The sequence below is a fragment of the Diorhabda sublineata genome, chromosome 4, assembly GCF_026230105.1.
Source record: "Diorhabda sublineata isolate icDioSubl1.1 chromosome 4, icDioSubl1.1, whole genome shotgun sequence".
Lineage (NCBI taxonomy): Eukaryota > Metazoa > Arthropoda > Insecta > Coleoptera > Chrysomelidae > Diorhabda > Diorhabda sublineata.
Window position 1 is genome coordinate 10,131,886 of NC_079477.1, and position 26,340 is coordinate 10,158,225.

Genomic DNA, 26,340 nt, shown 5'->3' on the forward strand with positions numbered 1-26,340 from the left:
AGAGATTGGTATTGAATTAAATTAATAAGTTTGTAAAAAGTAAATATATGTGGAAGCTTACAAAATTATATACACATTCAACTAGTTAATCAGAAATAGTTTTTCAAATAATCAACTGGAAACGGTGAAATTGTTATATAAATCACGTCAGTCTCTATTTTCCCCAATTTGGTAAAACTAAGTTACCATTTTGCAGGGGCAGATCCAAGAGAGACCAAGCGAGCCCTCTCCCTCCCCACCCCCAGTCTAAACTTTTTATATGTGAAATTACTGATGAAATAGGGAGTGAAAATAAAATACCTTAAGTAAGAAACAAATAAATCGGCCAAAACAGTCAAAAATTATTGTGAGGCATATGCAGGCAATCACAGTACATTTCACTTTTGAAGCTACAAGTTTCAGTTTGTTGAATAATATCTTCATATATTTTTTTTATTCTATTTTTAATGAATGATGCAAGAATTTAACTGAATGTGCAAATGCTTTTGGAAATATTTTTTTAAGGAGCAATGCATGAGGTGAATACTCATTTTCTTCTGTAACGAGAAAAAAACGTCGTTATAAACAACAGTACCTATCAGGCAAAACATTTATAGGCTTATATTAATAGATATCAATCAAGATATGCCAGATATCAACAATATAACTGACCATAGATTAGTTTTTATTGAAAACTGTGTTTATAGTAATCATAAACTACAAAGAAATAAAGTGATATATTTGAGACATCAGAGTTCCATTTCACTCTATTTTCATAAACCTCTATTAGGAAAGCTTTGTTTGCTTGTCAAGGTAAGATCCTAGAAATCACACTCGCCCCTGAATACTGTTTTTAAAAATAGAGTAACAACTACTTGATTGTAGAAAATACTTTTAAAATATATTTGTTAAATGGATTACGATTTAGCATTACAGAGTATTATATGAGGAGGAGCATGATCTAAAGGCGAAATAAAAAATTTGTAGATAGTATATACCTAGTAAAAAAGTTTTATCAACTATACAAAAGAAAAAATCACTGTAACTCACCTCAGGTAATCCTCTATAGTACCTGATGAAATCAAGCTGCTGGACAAGATCTGAAAAACTTACCACTTTAGCACACGTTACTAAAATGATAATTAATTTTAAAACTTTATATTGCTCTATTATAACCTCAGAACAAATAAAATGAAAATCTAAATAGAAATTAACAAATTGTTAAGATAAATTCAAAAGCTAATATACATAAAAAAGTTCTTCCAATCTTTCAAAATATAATGAGAAATTAAACAATAACTGTGTCCTCACCAAGGTTTAATGCTTTTTGTGGATGTGAATTCATGTTAGAATTCCAAGATAACACTTATCAGATGCGCTATTCTTCTATCGAAGCATATTATTTAATAACATGTAAGATATTCCGTATTATTAATATTTTGAAATATATCTAATTTGTTGTTAAATTTTTTAGGTTATACACATTAACGCGGGAAATCAAACAGAATTTTATGCCGAAAGTACACACTCACCGAAACGACCCGAGCATGGACCCGAGTACGGATACTCACTGTAGAGGAAAAGCGCCGAGACTCAAGATAATGGAATTTGTTTTCGCATCCCGGCCGCCTCTACTTGTGCGAGGCGGGCTCGGATCGCCTCTAAGCATTGGCATATGCTACCGGGATAGTTGATAATTGAATTCCTCTTACAGAAAAAGTGATCAGTTTATTTATATTTTTGGAAAAAAATGCATAATACACATGCAGTAACTAATTCGTAATATGCTTTCATTATAATGATTTCAACATAATATACAGGCATTCTATTTTTTTCCGAATGTGGTGTATCTAACCAGCAGAGTTTACAGCAATAAGCCATAAACTGTGCTCTTATAAAATTCCCTATATTAGAAAGAAATGGTTTTGGCAACTGACATCGTTGACAGTTTTAGTGTGACGTAAAACATTGACAGCAAACGGTTTGTGTATATATAGTCACTATTTTTTGATGAAAAATGTGGCTTAATGTTTCATTATAATGCAAACTTATCACATTTATTTAACACTGTGTTGTTAATAGAAGTTTTCTGTCCATCTAGGATATTGAAACATGTGCCATTGCAATTGTGTAAATTTAATTTGTTGAAGTTGAACCGCTACAAATGGCGTCGGACATTGAAGCTTCATGTGAAAATGATCCAAATTTCGCAGTTCTTTGTGCTTTTTTAGAGAAATTCGGTACTCAGAGTGGTTTACCGAAATATGATTTTCAGGAACTGCAAGGAATGTTGGAAAATTCTGAAGAAGGTAATTAAAAGCTGTAATGTTAGTCTTCATTTTGTAATTTTTTATTAGTATAAACATATTGCGTATTGTCACTTTGAAGTATTTTCATTTACTATTATAGTAATTAATAAGGATAATGCCTACTTCTAATATGAATGAATAGTACGTGTACATTTTATAATGTATGGATAATTTTATATAACAATTAGAACAATAAACAATTAAATCGCAATTTGTGTAAGATCGTACTGCGTAAAATTTTAAAATCAATTACCTTTTTCTATGTGCACAGGACAAGGAATTTGTTGGGCTATAATTTTCTAAATCTGTTTCTATCATTTATAGTCAATATTTTATACCTATGTTGTGATCAAATTTTGAAGTTCATTTGAACATAAATCAACTTTTTTAAACCTTCAATTCTAAGAAGTATGTTTTGTACTACAGTAAAGTGTTCAATGCATATAAATTGTCTAATGCATGTTAGCCCAAAATGTGATAGAATTATACTATCTTCATATATTATTTTATGTTTTTTCTTCTAATATAATTTAACTAACGATTTTGTTTATTGTTTTTTCATGTTTTGTTCTATGATAATGAACTTCTATAATTTAATGTTCAGAATATTCTTAGTTGATGTATATTGTTCTTAGTTCATCCAGTTCTGGTAGACCTTTTCTTAAGATTGCTGAGAAGAGCCAAGAAATCTTTTAAAAATGATAAATGGGAGAAGGCTATAGCTGCAATTTGTCATAGATTTAGTACACAAGATGCATGGGAAATTGAGAGGTTTGGCTATAAAAAAGCCAAACTCACAACAAAAGTTAGAATTCTTAAGGTAAGATATTTATTATAATATTCAGTTTTTCAATGCTTTCAATCATGACGTTGAAAAAAATAACTAAGATTCTATTGTTTTATTAACATTTAAGAATTAAATGAAGAAATGATAACATATTACATTGGTTCACCATATTATAGGGAAACTGGTTTTAAGTTGAACTACATTTATTTTTCATGCTGACCATTATTAGAGGATGTTTTTGATGTCTATTAAATATTTAAAATAATTTTTTTTTACAATTATTCCTGAGAATTAGTATTTTTCATTTTAAATTTTCTTAGTATCATAAATATTGTTATTTTAGGAGTTACTCGAAATGCAATTTGACCATCACATGAAGTTTAAAAATGAGATAAACAAATTGGCCGCTGATGTTCTCAGATCACAACCATTAGGTAGAGATAAAGCTGGACATAACTATTGGTTTTTATCTGATGAATACTATCAAATAAGAGTTTACAAAGAAGATTTGGATGAGGAAACCTGGACCTTAGTTGCTAAGTATGTTTATACTTGTGTAAATATGATTTGTACCATGTTGTAAATATCTACAACTGATATTAATTACTGTACAAATTAGTTTCCTCAGAATATTTAGTAAGCTCTATGTCGTATATGATGACTAACATTTTAGTTATTAAGTAAGTGTGCTGTGTGTGAAATCATATAGTAGAAGTAGTCTCAGAATTGTGCTTGAAGCTGCTATTAGTCTGTGAATTATTTCCATTATTTAAGAGAAAAACTATTCAAAGACAATATCTGTTGTACTTTTTTTCGGTTAGTAAACCACATATCGGCTATATAAGTATTGTTATCTCATTTAAGGTAAAGGTACTAATAATTGACACAATTAGAATCTCTTAGGGCATTTCTGGAGATTCAGTAATTGACACCTATTATTCAGTTGTTAACACTCCATTAGTTGACAAGTGCTACCAATGGTAGACACACCAATTATTGACAAAAACTTTATTTTTTTCTTATTACATGAGTATATAAACTTATTAATGACTTAGTAATAACAAAAGTAGGCATAAAATATGAGTAATAATAAAAAAAGAAAATCAAATTGGGTACAAGAATAGGTTTTAGGCTTCAAATATATCTATCTCCTATGAAAAAGTATATTTTATTCTATCATCAATATTTTGCAATTCTGGTTGTTCTATTTTCTGAGTGCAATATGACTTGGAATGCGTAGATAGCTAGTACTCCAGCGGCATTTGCGATTACTAAAACTATGAGGTTTTCCTTATCATCATTGGTTGCACCAATATAGATGTTTTTGTTGCCCATCTTTGTCAGTACCTCACTATTAGGTTGAAGGAAAAACATACTTTCATTGCAGTTGAAAACAATTGTATCATAAGTTACATCTAATAAATTCTTATACTCTAGATATTATTATTTCCCCATTGTCTAATTTTCTCTTCTGATACCTTTTCTCGTGCTGGAGTTAAATGCAACTCTTAGATTTGAGTTTGGGTGCCTTTTCAGAAATGAACTGAACCATTTTCTACCTGGGCGAGAATTTCTGGCAGGATTCAGATGTTTCTTTTTTTTGCAATAAAAGTTGTACCCAATCTAATAACTGATCTTTATGAACAAGATGATGAGCCTTAGCCAAAGATAGTATCCATTTTTCAACCAAATATTATTATTAAGAGGCGAGAACTGTAGTTGGCACAGAATACGACCTGGCGGCCATGGTTGCAGGTATGCCTCTTGCTACAACTTCTAGAGCTTCATTTATCTGCTCTTTGAAATATTTTTTATGGTGCCATATCTGCAATAGATGAGTTTCCAGTAACTGACACCTGATGTACCAATAATTTACACATGTCATTAACTGGAACCATTGGCGTTTTAGAACTCTTATTAAAAGATGAGCTTTTTATGTGTTCTTGCATGCTTTGGTATGGTTGCATTCAATTTGTTGAGGCTTCCAGTCATTGACACAAACGCCAACTTCAGATCATATGTTTTACTGATAAAAACGCACCAAAAATCCTTTGATTCATACATAAACTATCCTAGACAATATGGAATAAATCAAACATAAATACTTTATAAAGAGGTAAAAAAATAGTTTTATTCACCTCAACATTATGTACTTATCTTATTATAAAAAACTTGAATCTTTAACAATAGTAACGAGCAGCAGTGTTTACATTACTTTCCATCAAACAACAATGATTGTTTTACGAACAAATGAGTGTCGAAACCTATCGCGATATGAATTTCATACTATGAGATTAAGAGTTATACATTGGTGGGAACTTTATATAAAGGTTTTGGGTTGACAAAATTCGTTAATTAGAGGTATTTATACTTTTTCTTGATAATCGAAAATTCGTTATAAAGATGTTCGCAAAAAATGTTCGTAATGTAAAGGTATATTTTACATTGACTCTTATGGACAATTTAAGGGGATTACGAAGAATTTGTTAAATCGAGGAAGTCGTTATATTGATGTACATTATATTAAGGTTGCACTGTATTAAGCTTTTGTATTGAATATGGTTATGAAACTTGGAACTAGCTTATTTGGTGAAGATTTACCTTTAGGTGTCAATTATTGGAACACTGTCAATAACTGGTGCATTTACCGTATGCTTTACTATGAAAAATTACCTCTTTTGATAGAACATTCCTTTCCTTTATTTCAAAAACATTCTTTCCGTTCAATATTCTAAATATTTTTGAATTTCTTACATACTAAGCTATTGACATCACCTACATTTCTGGAAATAAAAAAAAACTGATTCATCCCTCTGCCTGGCTTAACAGTTTAATCTAAATAGTGAGAAGCTGAGGGGTAATGTCTAATTTTTAATTTGAAATGCTAACCAAATATGTCTGAACTACCATACACTTTCATTAAGTATATTTTTCTATTTCTTTAAAATATGATACTATTTTTCAAAATTTTATTCCTCCGTTATTTTCCAGAGAAGAATAGTTATGTAAATATAAAATGGATGTATTAATTCATTTGTTTCCTTCTTGTTTATTCATATAATTTTTCATTTTGAATATTTTATTTCCAGAGATAGAGAAAGCTTGGTATCTCTTATAACTAAGTTAAGTGATGGAGATTACAAAATTAGTTCAGATTCAGCTGTAAATGAAGATAGTAATTCACTTTCTGAAAAACCTGTTATTGATACTGGTCAAAAAAATGAGGAAACTAAAGATGAAGTTATCGAAAAACCAAATGATAATACAGAAGTAAAAGAATCTCAAGAAAATGTTGATAATAATGATAGTGGTGATGATGAATCAACAAAATCAACACTAAGAATTAAAAAATTGAGCGGATTCTTAGAAAATGAACCAAAAAGGCCTAAATTAGAGAGGGCCAAAGAAATAGAAAAAGACAAAGTTTTGAAAATTGAATTAACTAATTTAGTATCAAAAGAAATCAAAGCTCCTCCTGTTTTAGTGAAAGGTGATGGTGCAGGTGCTGATAGTGAAGCCATTCCTATTGTAGGTGATGAATTTGAAGAAGAAACTGTGTATTTTTTTGGTGAAGGCAGTGGAGAGGATTGTCAGACAGGCAATGAGGAAAAAATTGCAGAAAATGATAGCACTAGTAAAACAAATAATGACAGTATTAATAAAAATTTAGTTACAAATAATGATCATGTAGATAAAAGTGGGGGAGTTCCTTGTACAGTAAATCCAGTAGAAATTAATAGCAAGACTGACAATAATAGCTCTAAAAAAATTCTGAATCCTGAAAAGGAAGAAAATTTATCACAAAGTATTGAAAAAGATACTTGCTTGGAAAATGATTCAGAAAAAGACCTTGAATTACCCAATAAACAAACTCTTACAACAAGTCCAACAGTAGAAGACAATCACACAAAAGAAAATGAAAAAAAATGTGTTGAAAGTAACAGTACTAATAAAGTTACTGATGAAGTTAGTCATAATGATCATCATTCTAAAGAAACTACAATAGCTTATGAAGAAAATTCTAATGAGCCCAAAAAGATGGAAGATAATAATAAAGTTCTTCCTGTTATTGAAGAAGTTTGTGTGAAAAAAATTGCATACGTATGTGGAAATGAAGACAAACTAAATACTATTTCAAATATGGAAGATAGTTCATCATATATTGAAAAAAGTGAAGATCCTACACCACAGATTGAGAAAACAGATGATTCTCCATTAACTATCAAGAGAATAAAAGATTCTTCACATGCTATAAAAAATATAGAAGATTCTACATTGCCGATAGAAAAAACAGAAAGCCCTTTACCTCTTATTGCAAATATTGAAGATAAATCTACTATTGAGAATACAGAAGAAATTTCATCTTCTATTGAAAAGAAGGAAGAAACAGAAAACACATCTGTCATTGAAAAAATAAACTCTTCATCTCCTGAAACTGGGGAAGATTCTTATAATAAAGAAACAGAAAACTTTGAGAAAGAACTCTGTAAGACAGATATAAAAGATGAAACTCAACAAGATATTGAAGAAACTCAAAAAACAGCCACAAAAAAATCGTTAAGATCTGTAAGAAGTAAAAAAATATGTATTGCTTCAACAAAAGAAAATGAAAATACAAAAGAAGAAATTGCTCACGATGTTCCACCAGAAGTTATTTATGTTAAAGGAAGAAAGAGTGCAAGAGCTAAATTGAAAGATACAGAATCTATAGGAGCTACAAACAAAAAGCCTAAATTGGTCCAGGAGAATAGTGAAGATAAAGGTAAGTTAGCCATTTATCTGACATGAGGTTGCATATTGAAACTGTACATGCGAATATTTATTTTTGTAGAACAAACTGCTTCATTGGAAGGAATGGAAAACAAGTCAAACACTGGTAAAGGAAGTATGACAAGTACAAATTCGTCTCGGGTTTCATCACCTGTTTCTCTAGCTGATTCTACAATAACAGTGCCTGAATCAGCCGATAGTATTGAAGCTCCACCTATTGAAAATGATCCGCTAGCAGACCCTCTTGCTTCAGAAGAAGATCTAGCAGTACCACAACCACAAAATATACAGTCATTTTCTTTCGATTATAATGATTCTTCAACCCCTCCTCCAATTCCAATTATTCCTTCTGTAAGAACTCTTAGAGGAAAAAGACGACGAGAAACTAGTCCTATAGAAGATGCTACATCTGACAAAGATGGAAAGAGGAGAAAAATCAAGGTAATTCATAAATATATTTCAATATTAGAAAAAAAAATGATCTTCATAGGGTATACCATGAATTTAAGATAGAGATTCAGTATGTGTTGAAACAAAATAACCTCAATCTCTGAAGACAATAAATTGGTTATCAAAACGCATTGTCAGACAGTGTGATTCTGAGTGATGGTGTAGTGGTAGAGTAAATAGTGTGTTCAGTATGAATATTACAACTTAAAAATATATAGAGGTAAAGTAAGAGAATGGTCTAATTAATATATAACATTTTTTTAGGGAAAGAGACAAATTGACGTGGAATTAAGAAAAAGTATCGAACAGAAAAAAGAGCAACAATTAAGCAGTAGCGATGAAGTTATTGAAATCTCAGATACTGATGTAAAATCTAAAAAACCTACAACAAAGAAGAAAAAACCAATTGCTAAGGGAAAAAAACTGTCACCAACTGATATCATTAGTCTAAGTGATGATGATTCCAATAGTACACCTACTCTTGTGAAATCTGCTCCCAAGCCCAAGAAACCAATAGTTAGACATCCTGAAAATAAGAACAGTAAGTTGTGTGTATTCATTAAGATAATTTAATTCCTAGATTAAAATTATTCGATTCATTTTACACTTGAAGAGTGTATAAAATTTCAGTTTATGTAAGAAGTTCAGTATTTTACAAATCAGAGTAGTTTCAATGTAGAAAATTTAACCAACCATTATTAAAGAAGTTCAGTACTTATGCAGATAAGCCAATTCCTAAACAGTCTACTATTAGATGGAGTATTAAAAACTATGAAAAATGTATTTGTTTTCAAAATTGTGTGAAATAAAAATAAGGATGTACCACATGAGAAATCAATTAATGTATTTCAGTTAAATAGAGAAATAAATGTTTTTACTAACAAATTAATAGAAATAATAAAACTGCTGGGAATGTTATGAAAAGAACTTGATACACTTACTTGAAAGTATGAACTCAGAAAATGTTTTCTATTGACAATATCAAGTATCTCTTCTGGCTTTAACACAGTCAGATCTTCAATCCTTTGGATTTCTTATCCAAACTTTTTCTCATTAAGTATTTTGCTAAAATACAAGTTCCAGTTAATTGAAAGGCAAATTGAGAATTTATATAACTTGATTTCATAAATATTTAGTTGCCAGTGAAATTAGCAGCTGTCCCTTCTTAAAGTTGAATTATGAATCGTCAAACGTTTCTTCCAAGCTTTTTTCTCATCTAGATTTCAGGTTTTGGCTTAAAACCTTACTCAACACGATTTATATATCACAAAATTGAATTATGACTCTTCAAAAGTCTTGTCCAGATCTTGGAAATCCTTTTTCCTATTCAAATCTCGGGTTTTGTTTCTTAAACATGAGTTAGGCATCTTCAAAACTGAATTATTAATCTTTAAAAGTTTTTTATAACTTATAGAAAACCTCTTTTTCATCAAAATATCGAGTTTAGATTATTAAATTTTCTAGAACTGGAGTTGTGTCTTGATTTATTAATTGTCAAAGAAAAAATAAGAGACATTAGACTAAACTTGTGAAATGATAATTAACACAATATTACCAGAAACTGTATTATTTTTCTATAAATTTTATTGATTTCATCCCAATTTAATTTGGATATATGTGAACTCCATAAATTCATCCTCATCTAACAATTTGCTAGACTTGTGTTGATATTTTGTAATAAAACTTTTTATATTTAAGTTTGAGTAGGATTCATAAGTTTTTTTTAATTTGATCATTCTTTAAGAGAGATTACTTGCTGGACTGGATATTTCAAATACGGACCTTGAAGAAACATCAGGTGTTCGACAATCGAGAAGGATAGCCCAAATAAAAATAAAAGAACAATCAGAGCATCCTAACAAGTCTGAGTCTAAAGATGATAATAAATGTAAAAAGAAAAAATCAGAAAAGGTAATGTGAAAATATAGAATTGTAATTCACTTTACTAAATATATTTTGATTTAGAACGTCGTGATAGTAGAAAAGAAGAAAACTAACAAAGATAAACTGAAAAAAGAAGATTCATCTGAACCTGAAGTTGTTAGAGACGATTTTTTGAAAAAGAAGAGACGGAGGGGTAAAAAGCAACGGAATAAATTCGACGAAAATCGTCCTTGGCAATCCAGTAGTGAATCTAGTGAAGAACATGAGGAGATTGAAGAGGAAGAAGAGGTTATTGAGGAATACGAACCACCTCTTGATTTTAAGTCTGATCATGAGTTCTCTCCCGAAAGTGACATCGAGAATACAGATACATATCAACCACCAAAAAGAGCTAGAACAGCTCGGAAGAAAGTTGAAGTAGGTAAGTCAAAATTGATTTTTTAATTCTATATTTAATATGGTTTGGTCAGTCTATTTTCTAGATCTGATATGTCTACAAAAAATTTGATTTATAGCTTTGTAAATAAATGTCAAATGTATTTGTACATGAAGAACCATATTGCAATCATTTATTTCAAGTCAAACAATTTTATAATTAGTTTAATTGAAAAATACGTTTTATAGGAAGAGATTTATGCTCCCCATCAAAATTAATGTATTATTTATTTGATTGAAACATTTGAAAAAAGAACTTTACATTTTTTTTACTGCAATTATGGTCATGCCTAATTTTTATATTAAAGTTATTTTTTTTAAGAATGAAAGAGAAATTCAAGACTTTAATGCTGTGAAAAACATGTAAACTTATGTATGTGAATTCAATTCTGGGCAGCACAATAATTCCATACCAAACCAAACTAAAAATTGAAAGATAATATTGACTAATAATGGTCAATTTCAGTATTGAATAAAATACGAACGTCATCATTAACATTTATTTTAAACTTTTGATCTTTTTCATTTATGGATATGACATATACATTGTATTCTAGAAGATTCTGAAGATGCAGAAGAAGATTTTCCATGTCAGAAGTGTGGAAAATCTGATCATCCTGAAATGGTATTGCTCTGTGATAAATGTGATAATGGTTGGCATTGCTCCTGCCTCCGTCCACCTCTGTTAAGCATTCCTGAAGGTGACTGGTTTTGTCCGCCTTGCCAACATGTAAGAAATATAAAGTGATATTTTATATATTTATATATATTTTTGAATGTCCATGTTATCCTTGTGATGGACACACATCGCAAAAATGCAATTAGGTCAACTTTGCTAATGAACTAGATACTGGCACTTATTTCTCTTTCCATTTAATCACATTTCATTCAACTTTTAGTGTGAATGTTTCATTGTAGTATATACATATTCCATCTGGTACTTTTCAGTTTTACATCTATTATGGTACATTTTTAGATAAAATTGGTCGAAAATCTTCATGCCAAATTACTGGAGTATGATAAAAAATTAAGTAAAAAAGATTTAGAAGATAGAAGAAAAGAAAGGTTAGCATATATAGGTATTAGTTTGAACAATGTACTCCCATCCAAAGAGAAGGAACATAGGAAGAAGAGGCGAAGGCATTCTGAAGACATTATGGAATCTAGTAGTGAACAATCAGAATCCACCCAATCTGAAAGTGACAGTGATAGCGATGAACCAATATATCAACTCAGGCAACGTAGGCAGGCAAAAAGTTACAAATTTAATGAATTTGATGATCTCATTAATTCTGCTATTCAAGATGAGATAGAAGAGAAACAGCAAGATGAAGGTAAAGTATCAAATTCTCAAAATATCTTATTTCTCTTGAAAATCAATTTTGTTTTACAGCAACGCAAAGTCGCGGTAAAGACATGGCAACAATAGTGAAAGCAGAAGAAGCAGAACGAAAAGAAAGAGAATTAGCTGATAAGAAAGAGCAAAATGACGAAAAAGGAACAAAAGATAATGTTGACAGTAAAGAAAATATTGAGGAAAATAAAGTTGAGAAAGATAAGGCTGAATCTGATGATGAAGTAATCAAGCCCCCTGTAAAAAGAAGAAAGAAGAGAAAGAATTTGAAAAACTTAGATTTTAGTAGTGAAGATGATGACGAAAGGGATGAGGATTTCAAGGGATCAAGGTAACTGTAATATTATAATTATCAATTCTTATGCCTTTGTATTAAATGTATTTTGGGATTGGCTGATTAGATTTAAATCCAGTAGTTTCCAGTAATCAAGTTTACAATATACATTTTTTTGTAGATTTACATCTAAAATAACGATATTTAATAAAAGCGCCAATAAAAAAGGGTCTCTTGTAATCTCTTTTATTCACATATATTTTAAACTTAAAACTTTCAATTAATGTTTTCTATTTTGAAAGTTCCAGTTCTGAGGAAGAAGATTTAGAAGAAGAAGAGGAGGAGGATAGTGATGATAGTGAAGATTATGCAGTTGGCCGCAGAGGCAAATCTTTGCGCCCTTTACGAAGGTCAACCAGGGCAAGGGTTTCTCGATATGATGCTGATTTCGGTAATATCTTTGTACTTTATACAATTTGATACAAATTCACTTTCTTCAAATTAATATTTTCACCCCACAAAATTATCATTTATATCAAAAGTAATTAAGATAAACATTCTATTCATTGAATAATTTCAGTCAATGATGAAGATGAAGATATACCAAGAAAGAAGAAGAAGAAAATTAAATATTTCAGTGAAACTGAATCAGAATCTGATGGTTCATGGGGAAGGAAAAAGAGAAGGTAAGTTGTCATAATAATTTCAATTATTTAATCGCTTCCGTAATCGAGATTTATTGAATTGGACTTTTTTTTAACTGTTAAATAACCTGACCTATTTTTTTCACCCCACATACATCCAACTTCTTATTTACCAAATAACCAGAAATTCAGTTTATTTATCTTTTTATAAAAAAATCGTTGAATAATTAAAGCTGTATGCAAAATAAATTAATTGGCAGTCATAACCATCAGCAAAGTTGAAACATGACCTAAAACACACACATTTTAAGCTAATCTGTGGTTGTTATAACTATAACTCTATGGGGTCTATTCATTAACTTTTTGGTTATTTATAACCATTGGGTTATTAATATATTTACAACTATATCTGTAAAAACTTAATCCAGTTGAGTATTCTGTAATGTTCAGTTTTACTTTTTAACGATATGGTTATATTTAAGCACCGAAGTTAGGTACAACAAGTTTGGCAACGTTACAAAATTCTTAAAAATTCAATAGTTTTTGTGAGTGTGAGCAGAAACCATTCCACTACCTGTCAAATTCAATCAAACTAATAGACATAATCGCAATAATTGTTTAGTTTTATTTGTGATTAATATGAGAAAAAAGAGATCAGTCAACCAAAAAACAATTGTCGGCATTAATAAATTATGTTGAAGAACATGTAGATATGGTTTACCCTCCAAAGGAAGCTGCAAAATATCAACCATACAAAAAAAAATGGGAGGGAGTAACAGAAATACTTAATTCAATTGATAGGCCGAAAAAATGCCAAACAGTGGAAATCAGTAAGTTTGTAGTCATTAAAAAACTTATCATTGAACTTAAACGCGTTTTAGGTATTTAATGATCTCAAATAAAATGCTAATAAAAACTCAGAAAAATTAGAGTAGAGCATATACAGACTGGAGGCGGGACCAGCTCTGAAATTAAGATGTCAGATTTTGACCACAGAATAAAACAACTGCTTAATCCAGTTGTGATGGATGTTTGTGTGTTTGTGGTTAATAATGAACAATTTTTGGAGCCAGTTTCAGAAAGTCGTGATGGTATAACCAACTTTTTTATTTATATTATAATGACAATGACAAATTGTATGAATATCATCAATACATGATTATACTGTGTCAGATTTGTGATCATTATATTTTGTGTAGGTTCAGCCCCAATATCGAGTGATAATAAGAACGTAAACAATGAAATACTAGTTAACAGAAAAACACGAAAACGAATACAAAGAAAAAAGGGAGTGTGAGGACAAATAACAGTGATAGAATATTAAAACAACTTGTTACAAGTAATTATGCAATTGCAAGTGCTCTGAATAATATAGAAAAAACTATAAGAGATAAATAATGTGTGAAATATATGTAGTGATATAATAATGATTGTAATAGTATTTATAGCTTTTCATTTCCCGGTAGATATACTTCCCTCTACAGAACAATATTATGTTACAAAAGCATTGAAGTAAGAGTAAATTAAATATAATAGTTAAATGAAATTATTAAAATATTATAATGGAACAACTTTTTCTATTAATTTTTAAGTAAAATATTCATTACATATTAAATCACGTTTTCTTATACCTTGTATATAAAAATTATGATCTTGACCACCATCTTGTACAATGAGTGTTCGATGTTTCAATAAACATCTAAACCTACCTTTTAGAATTCCGTTAACTTGTTCTATGGTAACTCTGGCTCGTCTTGAGTGTGTATTAAATCTTCCTTCTTTGCGTTCATTAGGAACTTGCTCTAATAACGAAGGTGGCAAGGGATACCCTTCATTGCTAATTAAATGATATTGCAAATACACTTGTTCTAAATATAAATTTATGCTTAACATTTGCCATATTGCTGTATCGTGTATCGATCCAGGATATCTAGCGTCAATATTGATGATTTTTAACTCAGCATTTGCAATTATCTGAACATTTATGCTGTCAAAACTTTTTCAGTTGTAATATGGACCTACGGGATATAATGGATGATGGTTTTGGGGTGAAATAATGGCTATATGAGTGCAGTCAATGCTCTCAATCACTTCTGGAAATCAATACAGATTATAAAACATTTGAATATTTCTATTAATACTCTGGTCCTGTTGGAAGTCTTACCCTCCTATTTAATAGAACGTTATTTATAGTATTTCAGACCTCCGATATACGAGGATATATTGAAAAATTCTTAGCCTACTATAAACCAAACAAAATTTCAATGTCAAAATATTTTATTATTCAACATATTCTCCTCTTAATTGGATACATTTATTACAGCTCTAGACCTTTTAAAAAAATGTTTCTTCTTACTCTGCAAACCAGACCTCCACAGCTTTTATTACCTTCTCGTTGGAGGTACCTTTAGATAGCTTTCCGCGTCTTTTCTCTTTAATTTTTTCCTGTAGAGTGGTCAGTAATGTCGAATAGTAATCTCCAGTTATTGTTCTACCCTTATCCAAAAAATCAATCATGATTACTCCATGACAATCCCAAAAAACTGAAGCAAGAACTTTTCCAGTAGATTTTTGGATACGAAACTTCTTAGATATCGCCATTCCACCGATTGTTGCTTTGTTTCTGGATCGTAGAAATGTACCCAAGTCTCATCCATAGTAACAATTCGGTTTAAGAAGTCTGCATCGATTTCAAATCGAGCACAGATCGAACGCGATGCTTTTACCCTTGCACACTTTTGGTCAACATTCTAACATTTGGGGATCCATTATGCAGCAATTTTTTTCATGTCCAAATTGACGTGAACTATATGATGAACGCGTTCGTATGAAATATTCAGTGCTTCAGATATCCGTTTTAGCTCAATTTGACGGTCTGATAAAATCATGTCATGAACTGCATCGATATTTTTGGGGACTGACACAGAAACTGGCCTTCCCGATCGGTCATCATCTTCAATGGAAAATTTACCTCTTTTGAACCTTGCAGTCCAATTTTTCGCAGTCGCATGCGAAGGACATGATCACCAAGGGTATTAATCATATCTTCGTAAATCTGCTTACCTCTTAACCCATTTAAATACAGGTACTTGATGGCTCGATACTCCAATTTTTCGATTCTCACAATCACGTTGTTCCTGTATCCATTTGATAGCAACAATGTCCCAAGAAGTTCAGTGTACATAAAACTTTGAAATGTGTGGGAATACATGTAATTCTTATCATGTATTTGTGGTGAAAGATTTTGTATAAGAAAATGAACGGCATCCTTATTTTAGTTTAAAAAGTTTTACAAATGCTGAATTTGTTGAAAAACGTCGCTCATATCTCGCAAATCTATGTTCATTAGATGTGTTTTGCTGCTAAAAGTTAAATGTAGAAAATAAACCTGAAGATTATATACATTATAAAATTTATTATTTACCATCGCCTCTTTTCGTGTCTAACAATTGCAATAACGTTCCTTGGAGCAGCCATTTAACTTCAAAACAAAATGTTATTGTAGTTAAATTATTCTATATCCTTATACTTATCGATATAAATAATACTGTAATCGCTGTTGGCTACATGTACGACCAAAGTTTTGATTATAAAATACGAACAATGGTTATACACTGCGGTTAAATATAAACATTGCTTATTTTGAACCAAAAAAGTTACAGAATAGACCCTATATAAAATTGACAATTAGAATTTTGGATGAATTTTATGAACAACCTGCTGTTCAGCTTATGCTTTGAGCAATTAAACACAACCTATCAGTACTTTCCTGCTTTTCTATGTATGGTTTATTGTAGTAGCCTAATTATTTGTTTTACATTTATTTATCAATAAAAAGTTTCCAATAAAGTTATGGGCGTAATAATTAATTGGCACTTTATTGGAACACGACTTTAATTTAATAGTTATGATTTTCTCAGAGTTATGGGCTAGGTTATTAGTGTACTTGTTTATTTTGCTTCTATTCTTATATTTTTAACTACTGATGTATTCTCTGTTATATATCTTTATCTTTGTGTAGAACAATCATTTAATTATTAGACTAGGGACTTCTTCAGGTGCTCTTATAAACTAAAATGTAAATTTAAAGGTCTGGTATGATTAGAAAGAAAAAAAAGAAGAACAGTATTTTGGACGAATTGTCTGATTTAGAAATCAAAGTTAAAAAGCGTCCCAAAATAAAATATGGCGGGTTAACTTCCAGTGATGAAGATTTGGGAAGAGGACGCAGAACTAGAGGGAAAAAAACTACCTATATTGATACTTTGGGATCAGATAGTGATGATGTAAGTAATTGTTCAAGTAGTAAATACAGTATTGGAAAATATTTTGTGGAACATATGAATGTTAACATATAATCTTTTTTTAGGTTTTTGAGGTTTAATACATTCGATCATTAAATCTAAATTTTATTACTTAGTTTGTAGTCTTTCAGGTAGTTCGTAAGTTTATTTGGTTCTTCTTGTAGTAACTTTTCCAGTGAATGTGGTAATTGATTCATTTTTTGTTCCTTGTCATATTTTAAACAGTCAATTAAGGGGTGTTTCAGATTTAACTCACTATTGCATATCCCGCACATTGGTTTGTAATTTCCTGCTAGTAGGTAGTCATATGTGATATAAGTATTTCTGATTCTTGACGGTAAATGATCAGTTGTTCACTTTTACTTATATTATTGGAGTTATAGTCGTGATAATTTGCTTTGGAATCGGTATGTACTATATAGTTACTCTTTACTGATTGCTCTTTGTTGTGGTTTGTAAGTTTTTTTGCTAATCCATCTACCCTTTCATTTTCCTCCATTCCATGTGGGATGGAACCCACTTAAATTTAACATTTATCTTGTTCCTGAAGTAAATAGCTCCTTAACATGAATGGCAATAGGATTGTTGGAATATTGTTGGCAGATTGCCGATAGTGCCGATTATATTCTTAGATCCAATTTTCTGAAATTCCTTAAGTGCTTCTAGAATGGCAAACAGTTCAGCATAGTGGATAGATGTAATAGGAGGGAGAAAGGATTTCGACAGGTTTTCGGAATAGAAAGCGGCTCCAGCTTCATCTTGATTTTTTGAAGCATCTAATCTTATAAAAGTTGTCGTATTTACTTAAGGTTATCAGGAATTCTTGTTTTATTATGTTTCTTGGTGTTTCTGATTTATTGAGATGGGCAAGTTCTAGTTCTGTAGTAGGGAGGGAAATAGCATCTATCGATGATATATCATAGATATTTAGAAATTGCAGATTCAGTTGGACTGGACTGGACAGATATGTGTTGACTCTGCAATAGAAAAGTGAAGTAGTGTAGTTGTTATTTTTAAAACATTCAGATACAACGTTACGGATTGCAGGATGTCTTGTATTTGATAATACAGAGACCATATACGAGATGCTCAGATATAGTCTTCAGTAAGAAAGTGGTAGCTCTCCAATTTCTTTAAATATGCTTTGGATGGGACTTCTACAATGGGCACAGATGCATAGTGCTGTGTAGTTGTAGACGATCGCTCCTAGGTCAAGTTTAGATCTTACCAATTATTTGAATATGCGTAGTAAACTTGAGTAGTCGGCACCCCAGTTTTTGAATGCTAGTGTTCTGAGTAGGTTAATTGCAGGTTGGTATTTTTTTTCAATGTCAGAATGTGTGTTTTCCATGTTAATTTTTGATCAAGTATCATTCCTAGGAAGTTTACTTCTTCCACATATTCTAACTTTTCTCCATATAGATATAAAGTTTAGGGCTGGAGTTGAGCTTTCTTGAGAAACATATCGCTTTTGTTTTCGATGTATTGATTCACAACCCAGTTTTTTACCAATGTTGTATTATGGCTATTGCTTGTTCAGTGTTGTTATGCGGTGGTGTTATATATTTTCCTCAGCAATAAATAACTAAGTCATCTGCATATAACCTGCATTTTACTGGTGATTTACAGTTTGCAATAATCGAATTTATCGCTATGAGAAATAATGTACTGAGATTCGACCCTTGTGGTATATCATTTTCATGTGCCTTCAACTGGAAGTATACTCCATCCACTCGAACCTGATACTGACGATTTGCTAGGAAGCTAGGAATATATTTCAATATGTTGCCTCTTATTGACCAGTCGTAGAGTGTTTTAATTATTGAGTACTACCAGACTGTATCGTATCCAGCATCACGAACCCTCAACTTCTCATAATGTTAAATTACTTTACTACATACTGTGCAACTGGCACATTAATATCCAAATGATATACAATACAAATGCCACATTGCTTTTCATTCAGCGTATAACTTTTATATTCAAAGTACCTATATATCAGTATTGACATGTAAACTATAAGAAAATATATGCTTCAATTATTTTAGGAGAGGCGGAGAAGAAATAGATTGGGTATAGAAAGTGATGACTATGATGATGAAGACTTTGTTGCTAATGAGGAGGATGAAGAGAAAGACAGTGATCCGGTCAACGAAGATGGTGATGAAGATTCTAAAAATGAGACTGAACGAAAAACTTTTGTACCAAAAATATATATAAAACCACCAGCAGTTAAGGAAACAGAAAAATTGAAAGATGTAGAGAAAACCAAAGAATCAGAAACACTTAATGAGCCAGAAAGGTCAAAAGATGAAGAAGAAGGGAAAGTGAAAACACCACAATCAGAAATCCTAAAAGAAAATGAGGTTCCCAATGAAATTGAGAACACCGAAAAAAAATTGGATGAAAAAATTGAGAGATCTTGTGAAGAGAAATCAGATAAAGAGAAGATGTTGGAGAAATTAAAGGAAACCTTGGAAAAATCGAAAGCCGCTAAAGAGGAATTGGAGTTAAAACCAGTTATAGTTACACCTAACACAGAAGAAGAGAGAAATGGGAATTCAGGAAAGGATTTGAGCAAGAAGACCTTGGAACATCTGGATAAGGCAAAGGACTTAATAAAGGTAAGAAAATTAGATACTGCATTTGAAAATGAAAATGTTTCACTGTGTTTTTATTAATTATAGCCAAGTATCCTATTTGGTCAAAAGTCAAGTATTCTATTTGGTCAAAAATCAATGAACCTATGTGTTAACTTCTTGATGTTCTTTTGTCATTTCTTGTTATATATCTAATGGTTCTTTAAAATATTAAGTTCAACTGAAGTTCTCTTATATCCCCCCTACATAATTTTCGCTTCTTTACCTGCTCACTGATTTGTCGTACTTCATGCTGTTTGTATACTTTTGAATATTCTCTTCAATAATTTTTTCTGTTTTCCGTTTTTCATCATATTTTCTACTTTTCTACTAGTATTTTTATTTTTTTCCTTCTAAATGTAGTTTCTGTTCATTACACCACTTTATCCATACATTCATTTTTTCTTTTATTGGCAATTTTGTATCAAATCTCAATCCTCAAACCATTGTAAACATCTTTTTCTTATATATTGAAGTTTATATAGCCTTTATAGTAAACCTTGCTGTTATTTTATTTTTCATAATTGAGACAATGACATATTAAATTATTTAGCTTGATATACAGTTAAACCAATCCAAAAAATGTTGAAAATATCATGATAATGTTTTATGAATAGATCTAAGTTAAAATTTGCTAATGTTATGTGTTAAAATTTTCCTACTAGTGCTCTTAGCTCATATTTTTGTCCTCATCTTTTCATAGAATTTATCTGGAGTTGAAGTCGAAAAGAAAAAACGGAAAGCCGTGGATGGTACAGAAGATGCGCAGGAATATTTAGACTTGGCTCAACAAGGAAAAAGACAGCAAGTATCGAATATTACACACAAACCTATCATTAGTAATGTTGAAAATATGATACAAAACGATGACGATAACGATGAATTGTCAGAACCTCCAATGGGAGTTGCACTACCACTTTTTGATGAAATAAGTAAAAAAGATGTACCAGAAGTTGCACAAAAGAAAAGAGGACGTGGTAAGCAGATAAATTGCATGATAAACTTTTTAATATTATAATAAAATATTAGTTAAAGGCAAGAAAACATTAGAAGAGGCTCTAACCAACCTAGGCAACAAAAAGCTGGCTTCAGAAGCTGAATGCAACATTGAAATAGCCGCACCTCCTCAACCATTCTCACAAACCGCGCCAACACCATCTGTAATCACTAGAATGTTGCAAACAAAGCCCGGTCAAACAACTACTTATCCCATTGGTTCCATAAGGCCTAAACAGTTTGCTACAATGCTTGATGATGACGACGATGAAGATAATAATGCTCTGATTTCTAAACCTAGAGCTGGCTCACCAGCTGGACATCAGCCAATGCCTCCAATAGGTCCTTTCCCTACAGGTATATTTTGTGATATTTTATTGGCCAGTTTTATGTATATTATGGGAATAGTTTATTTTTGTGCAGTCTGTAAAGAAAGTTACTATTTAACTATAAATACCTAATTATGAAGCTTGTGAAAATATTATAAGAGCTCAGATTGGTTATAAAATCAGCGCAAGACAGGAGAAAAATAAGTTGACAAATAATATAGTGAAACATCAAAGTTTCAAGAACAAAGATTTCCGTAAAATCTCTAATCTTTGTTTATAAACAAAGTTATGTTAACAAAAAATTACTAAAGAATGTTCTCGGTGGACTGACTTCACTATTACGATGCTATTAGATTTTTTAAAATTTGCATGATTCAAATGTTATTCATATGTAAAAGTTGATTTTTAAACAGAGTATTCTCAACTACTACTTTTTAGGGGCTCGTGGTCCTGTTGTAATGCCATTCAGACCTATGTATCCTCCAAATATGAACCATTTTCCTTCTGGAATGTTACCACCACATCCAATAAGAGGTACACCTCCAGGTAAGAAATATTATGTGCAAAATTTGTGTTTGCATCACATCACTCATGCTGGTTCACTCAAATATCAAATACCTTTTTTTCAATGATTCAATGATAAAATATAATTTGTTTTTGTCTTTTTTAAAATTCTGAATTGACAAGAAAATAGTATTGATGAAATATTTTGTAGGCACATATTTGTATAATTCATATTTTTTTTGTAAAATATTTTGCTCAAATGTAGAATTTGGATTTACAGGTATGCACCCATCAATGTTCCAACCACACAGATTTATGGATCCGTCTCCTTCGGGAGGTGGACAAGTAAATATTCCAGAACATAATCCCAGAATTCACCCACCACCTTCCGGAAGTCCTGGAAGTAAGGGTGATATACAAAATTTTTCGAGAACACCTCCTCCTAACAGATTTTCTCCCGTTGGTATAAACCCAAGTCATCCAGGTAGTTCATATTTCCTAGTTTTTTGAACATTAGGTGTTGGTAGCAGCATGATTTTAATAATTCTTGAAGAAATTCCTTTGGTGTCAATAGTTAGTTTTAGTATGTGTTTCATCCAAAAAAAAATTGAAAAGTGACAACTTATGTATATCATAACAGTCCATTTAACAAAAAATACCGAAACTTCTCAGCCTTATTCTTTGTAATTGATTAAACTTAACAAAAACGGTTTGTGATAGGAACATATTTCATCGAATATTCATTAAACCAATACTCCAAAAAAGTAGATCATGGTCAGAATCTATTATATCCCATTTAATAACAATGAAGAAGTGATTAAGATAGTATTTAAAGAAACTTCACCATAACTAAGGGAAGAGACAAAAACCATTCAAATTTTCAAACTTAATACTATTAAATGGTACACGTGGACTGGTACCTAATTCACTAGACTCTTGTTCAAATATCTTTCAGGCAGAAAAACTAGCAATTAAAAGACTATTAGCATTCTAACATATATTTATTTCGATAGTCTATCAGTTATAACAGAATTTAGTTTGAGTTGTTGATCACATAGGAATGAAAAGCTCAATACATTTTCAGCAGTGTTTTAGCAGAAAAATGTTTTCACATGAAAGAATTTCAGAAGAAGGAAACTAAAAGAGAAGCACTCTGGTGGTGCGTTTTCCAATAAACCTTAAAGCTTCCGTATATTTTCCCATTCAGTGTTATCATTTGAACCTTTGAACAAATTAAATATATTTTTTTTTAACTTTTTCATGTTGAACACACTATTTACTCCTACCTCTTATTCTATCTGTCCCATACTTGATTATCTATTCTCTTCATACTCTTTTTATACTTTGTGTTAAAAATATATTTCCCTTATCTACTTTATTCATTATAAATTGAATATTGGCTGTTTGGAAGATAATATAATCGAGAATCATAAAAGGAAGTTCAGAAAATGATAACGAATAATGTTTTAATCAAAAATGTGTATATTCAAATTTGTATATTATTTTCAGGACCCCGTCCACAGCACATGTTACCACCGCATTTACCACCACCTAGACCACCTTATCCTCCTCCTCTTCCTAATCAATCAACTCAGCCACCCGGATATTATCCACCTTATCATGCAAGTAATGAACCTATCCCACCTCCTAGGGATGAATCTCTCCCGCCCGATCCCTACCACAATGTCCCGCCTCCCTATGAGCAACCATTTGAAGTAGCAGAGCAAGATGAAGCTTTGCCTCAGCAGAATACCGAGAATAGTCAAGGTAATATTTTTAATTGAGTTAGTCATCATTTGACGTGATTCTAAGTGAAAACTATTGTGTGCTCTTACAATAACTTTAATATTTTCATCTTAATAAGATTACAACTTATAAATTTCCAAATTTATTTTTTTATATAATAGTTCTCAAAATTTTTTTGAAAAAAAACCATGAATTTTGAAAGTTTATTAGCAGTATGAACTACGTTTAAATAATATATATTACTCGCTATTAATAAAATTTAAATTTGGTATTTTATGAAGGATGTCATATTAGTAGTTCAGGTTCAGACCTCCAGTCAATGGCAATTTGATTATAACAAATAACATTGTTATAATCAATCAAATCTAGGTGATCTGTGACCACTACTCTAACACTCACAATTACACTGTCGACACATTTTCGACGACCAACTTATCACTTATCCGCCACTTATCACTACTTTTGGTCTCTAGAGATGATTGAATCGCGTATTAGACAATGTAATGTCACCAATTATTCCATAATTTCCAACCATACACCATCTCACTACTTTTTATTTAAACATTTACAGGAAGTGGAGAAGAAGAAACTGTTGGTGAATTTGGCGGCCTAGTATCATATTTTTCAAGTCAAAGGGACGAAGATTTAGAATCATAGTTTGGGATAAGAAGTAAAAGGGCTATTATTCTAACAGTAACTGAAGTCTGTTGTAGGACAAAAACATATGTATGTTGGATGGGCGAGATATTGACTGAAAATTTACAAAATGGTTTTGTACAAAAATGTATATGGAACTATTTTTTAAAATATAAATTTGGATAAAAGTGGTTGCTCACCACTATAATTTCTTTTTATAAAAATCTTTTTTCAGTGTGAGATAAGGGACATAATTATATTTTTTGTTGAGAAGTAGTATTTTCTAATTAGTATTTAACCATGAAATTTTTAGATTGGTAACTCAGTCATTATTATTTTTTATACCTGCGATATATTCAAATACATTTCATTAACTATTTGGAATTTTCTAAGATGTTTTGTATATTGAATCTACCACGAAAATTATCAATCATCATGCATTTTGGATCCTGCTACACAGAACAACTTATAGGGTTTTGTTCAAGTCTGTATATTTATGTGGCTAGATTATAATATACAATAAGTTTGTATTAATTTTTATTTCACTTATTCACTCCTTTTATACCACTGTTTTCACTGCAAAGTAGGGTTACAAGTAAAAAATATGTAAGAAGATTAAATTGAAGTAATAGTGTAATTTACTTTGATTGCCTAAACTTGTCAAATTTAAAATATCTTTGTATAATTTTATATTTAACAAAAATATTTCTTTATCAAAACTATTATCAGGAAGCCAACTATTCTGATAATTTAGCTTTCCAATTGACTATGAGGGTAATACTATTTATCTCTACAATAATTAGGTTTATGAATATTTTTTTATGATAAATGGAAAAATCATATATAATGTTATAAAGTTTTATAATAATATAATTATAATTTTTGAGTTCAGTACCGAAGACACGCTGACAGCTCCCTAACAAACCTGAGCGCGTGTGATGTTATAATCTTAGTTTCCACTCTTGGCAGTTGATATAAAAATAATAAGTAAAGTGTTTTGATCTATTTAATTTTGTTGTCATTGTTAAGTATTAAAATTTATATTGAAAATGTCGAACCTCAAAAGTTATCGTTCTTGTTTTGTACCATTATGTACGAATACTACAAAAACAAATGACAAAATGTTTTTAAAGATTATTATTGCTCATAACATCAAACACCTTAAATTTAATAGGAGCATAAATTACTTACTGAAGCTGCAGGGTCAATGCATTAAACATCCTGAATTTTTCTTGACATTTCATTAATAGTTGAAAGTGACTGAATACTCTTTACTCCGAACTCAGTGTTTTGGACATACCTTTTATAATGCAAATATTATTTTTACGAGACATAGTTGAACATAACCTATAGCTTTGTCGCCGTAAGTCTCACGCGATGCTCTACAATTTATGAAATAAATAATTATATTTAATATAATGGAGAATAAATACTTAAATATTTTCATTTATTCAATTTTTTTAACAGACTCATCTTAATGCCTTTGCACCTCGAACTTCAGCAGAATTAAACCGAACGTCATTTTTTTAAAAAATTGGTTATCATAAATATATCAACATCAGGAATATTATCAGACTTTGCCTCAATAAATCCTTTATCACACATAGCTAATCGGAACCAACTAACCACTCGATTTTTGGCAATAAATTCTCAATATTATTGTCTAGTCACATGTAATAGCAATATCAATATTATTAATAATAAAGTTTTAAAATACACAAAAAAATCAATAATTTTTTATTTCAAAAACCCAAATTTGTCTCTATTTCATTTAAAAACTCATCAGATATTTTGAATTAGTTGATAGAAAATAGAATTTCAATGGTTAGCTTAAAAAAAACTACAAAGTATATATGATAGATAGTACGTCAGTTGCTATGTGCTTTTTTCATTTTTTTACGATATATATTATTTTAGTGTAATAATTAAAACATATGTCTACTGCTCATCCATCTAATTGATAAATGTGACTTGGTGGGATAAAATATCAGGATAGATTTAATAAATTTTATAATCATGATGTAAATACTTAATTTTAGTAGTTGTAAATAGATGTAAATAATTCTTTGTTTTTATTTTATGTGATTAAAAAGTTATAACTTCAAGTAATATTATTTATCCAATTGTGTCTCTACCAAATACTTTATCATATGTTTTCCACATTAATGTAAATTTTCAAAAATAAGACACCTCAAGTTAAATAATAATTGTTTAAAATTATTTTGAATATTATTTTCAGTTATTGGTCTTTTGGTATGTTTAAACTCAACATTTGTAAATTATAAATCACTTTCAAAATG

General features: G+C 30.5%; 2 protein-coding genes across 5 annotated transcripts in view; one reads left to right on the forward strand and one right to left on the reverse strand.

The window, feature by feature from the left end:
* The window catches only part of LOC130442856 (DNA mismatch repair protein Msh2), a 57,503-nt gene extending 55,952 nt beyond the window's left edge, over nt 1–1,551 (reverse strand). The window contains exons 1-2 of one of the 2 annotated variants that reach the window (XM_056777236.1): nt 1,291–1,551; nt 1,030–1,079 (exon numbers count right to left, since the gene is read on the reverse strand). In XM_056777236.1, the coding sequence (XP_056633214.1) occupies nt 1,030–1,079; nt 1,291–1,324 (84 nt within the window). In that variant the 5' untranslated portion in view covers nt 1,325–1,551. The remainder of the gene's footprint in view (nt 1–1,029; nt 1,080–1,290) is intronic. The other variant, XM_056777239.1, reaches the window with a different exon arrangement.
* A 371-nt stretch (nt 1,552–1,922) lies between these two features.
* On the forward strand, nt 1,923–26,146 carry LOC130443599 (remodeling and spacing factor 1). 3 transcript variants are annotated; one of them, XM_056778351.1, is made up of 21 exons: nt 1,923–2,288; nt 2,924–3,108; nt 3,419–3,615; nt 6,165–7,837; nt 7,907–8,286; nt 8,560–8,836; nt 10,040–10,206; nt 10,261–10,600; nt 11,172–11,344; nt 11,591–11,948; nt 12,008–12,299; nt 12,545–12,693; nt 12,823–12,928; nt 16,977–17,172; nt 19,239–19,814; nt 20,533–20,806; nt 20,859–21,182; nt 21,593–21,700; nt 21,939–22,142; nt 23,168–23,425; nt 23,976–26,146. In XM_056778351.1, the coding sequence occupies exons 1-21, from the start codon at nt 2,144–2,146 to the stop codon at nt 24,059–24,061; spliced, it is 6,468 nt and encodes a 2,155-aa protein (XP_056634329.1). In that variant the 5' UTR covers nt 1,923–2,143; the 3' UTR covers nt 24,062–26,146. The 3 variants fall into 3 exon arrangements, with proteins under 3 accessions (XP_056634329.1, XP_056634330.1, XP_056634331.1); XM_056778352.1 differs by having other exon boundaries at nt 11,175–11,344; XM_056778353.1 differs by lacking the exon at nt 21,939–22,142.
* The last annotated feature ends 194 nt before the right edge of the window (nt 26,147–26,340 follow it).

Coding starts and splice junctions, on each gene's coding strand:
- LOC130443599 (XM_056778351.1), top strand. CDS start 2,144: ATGGCGTCGGACATTGAAGCTTCATGTGAAAATGATCCAAATTTCGCA. Junction 11,345..11,590: donor TTTGTCCGCCTTGCCAACAT/GTAAGAAATATA, acceptor GTACATTTTTAG/ATAAAATTGGTCGAAAATCT. Junction 22,143..23,167: donor TATAAACCCAAGTCATCCAG/GTAGTTCATATT, acceptor TATTATTTTCAG/GACCCCGTCCACAGCACATG.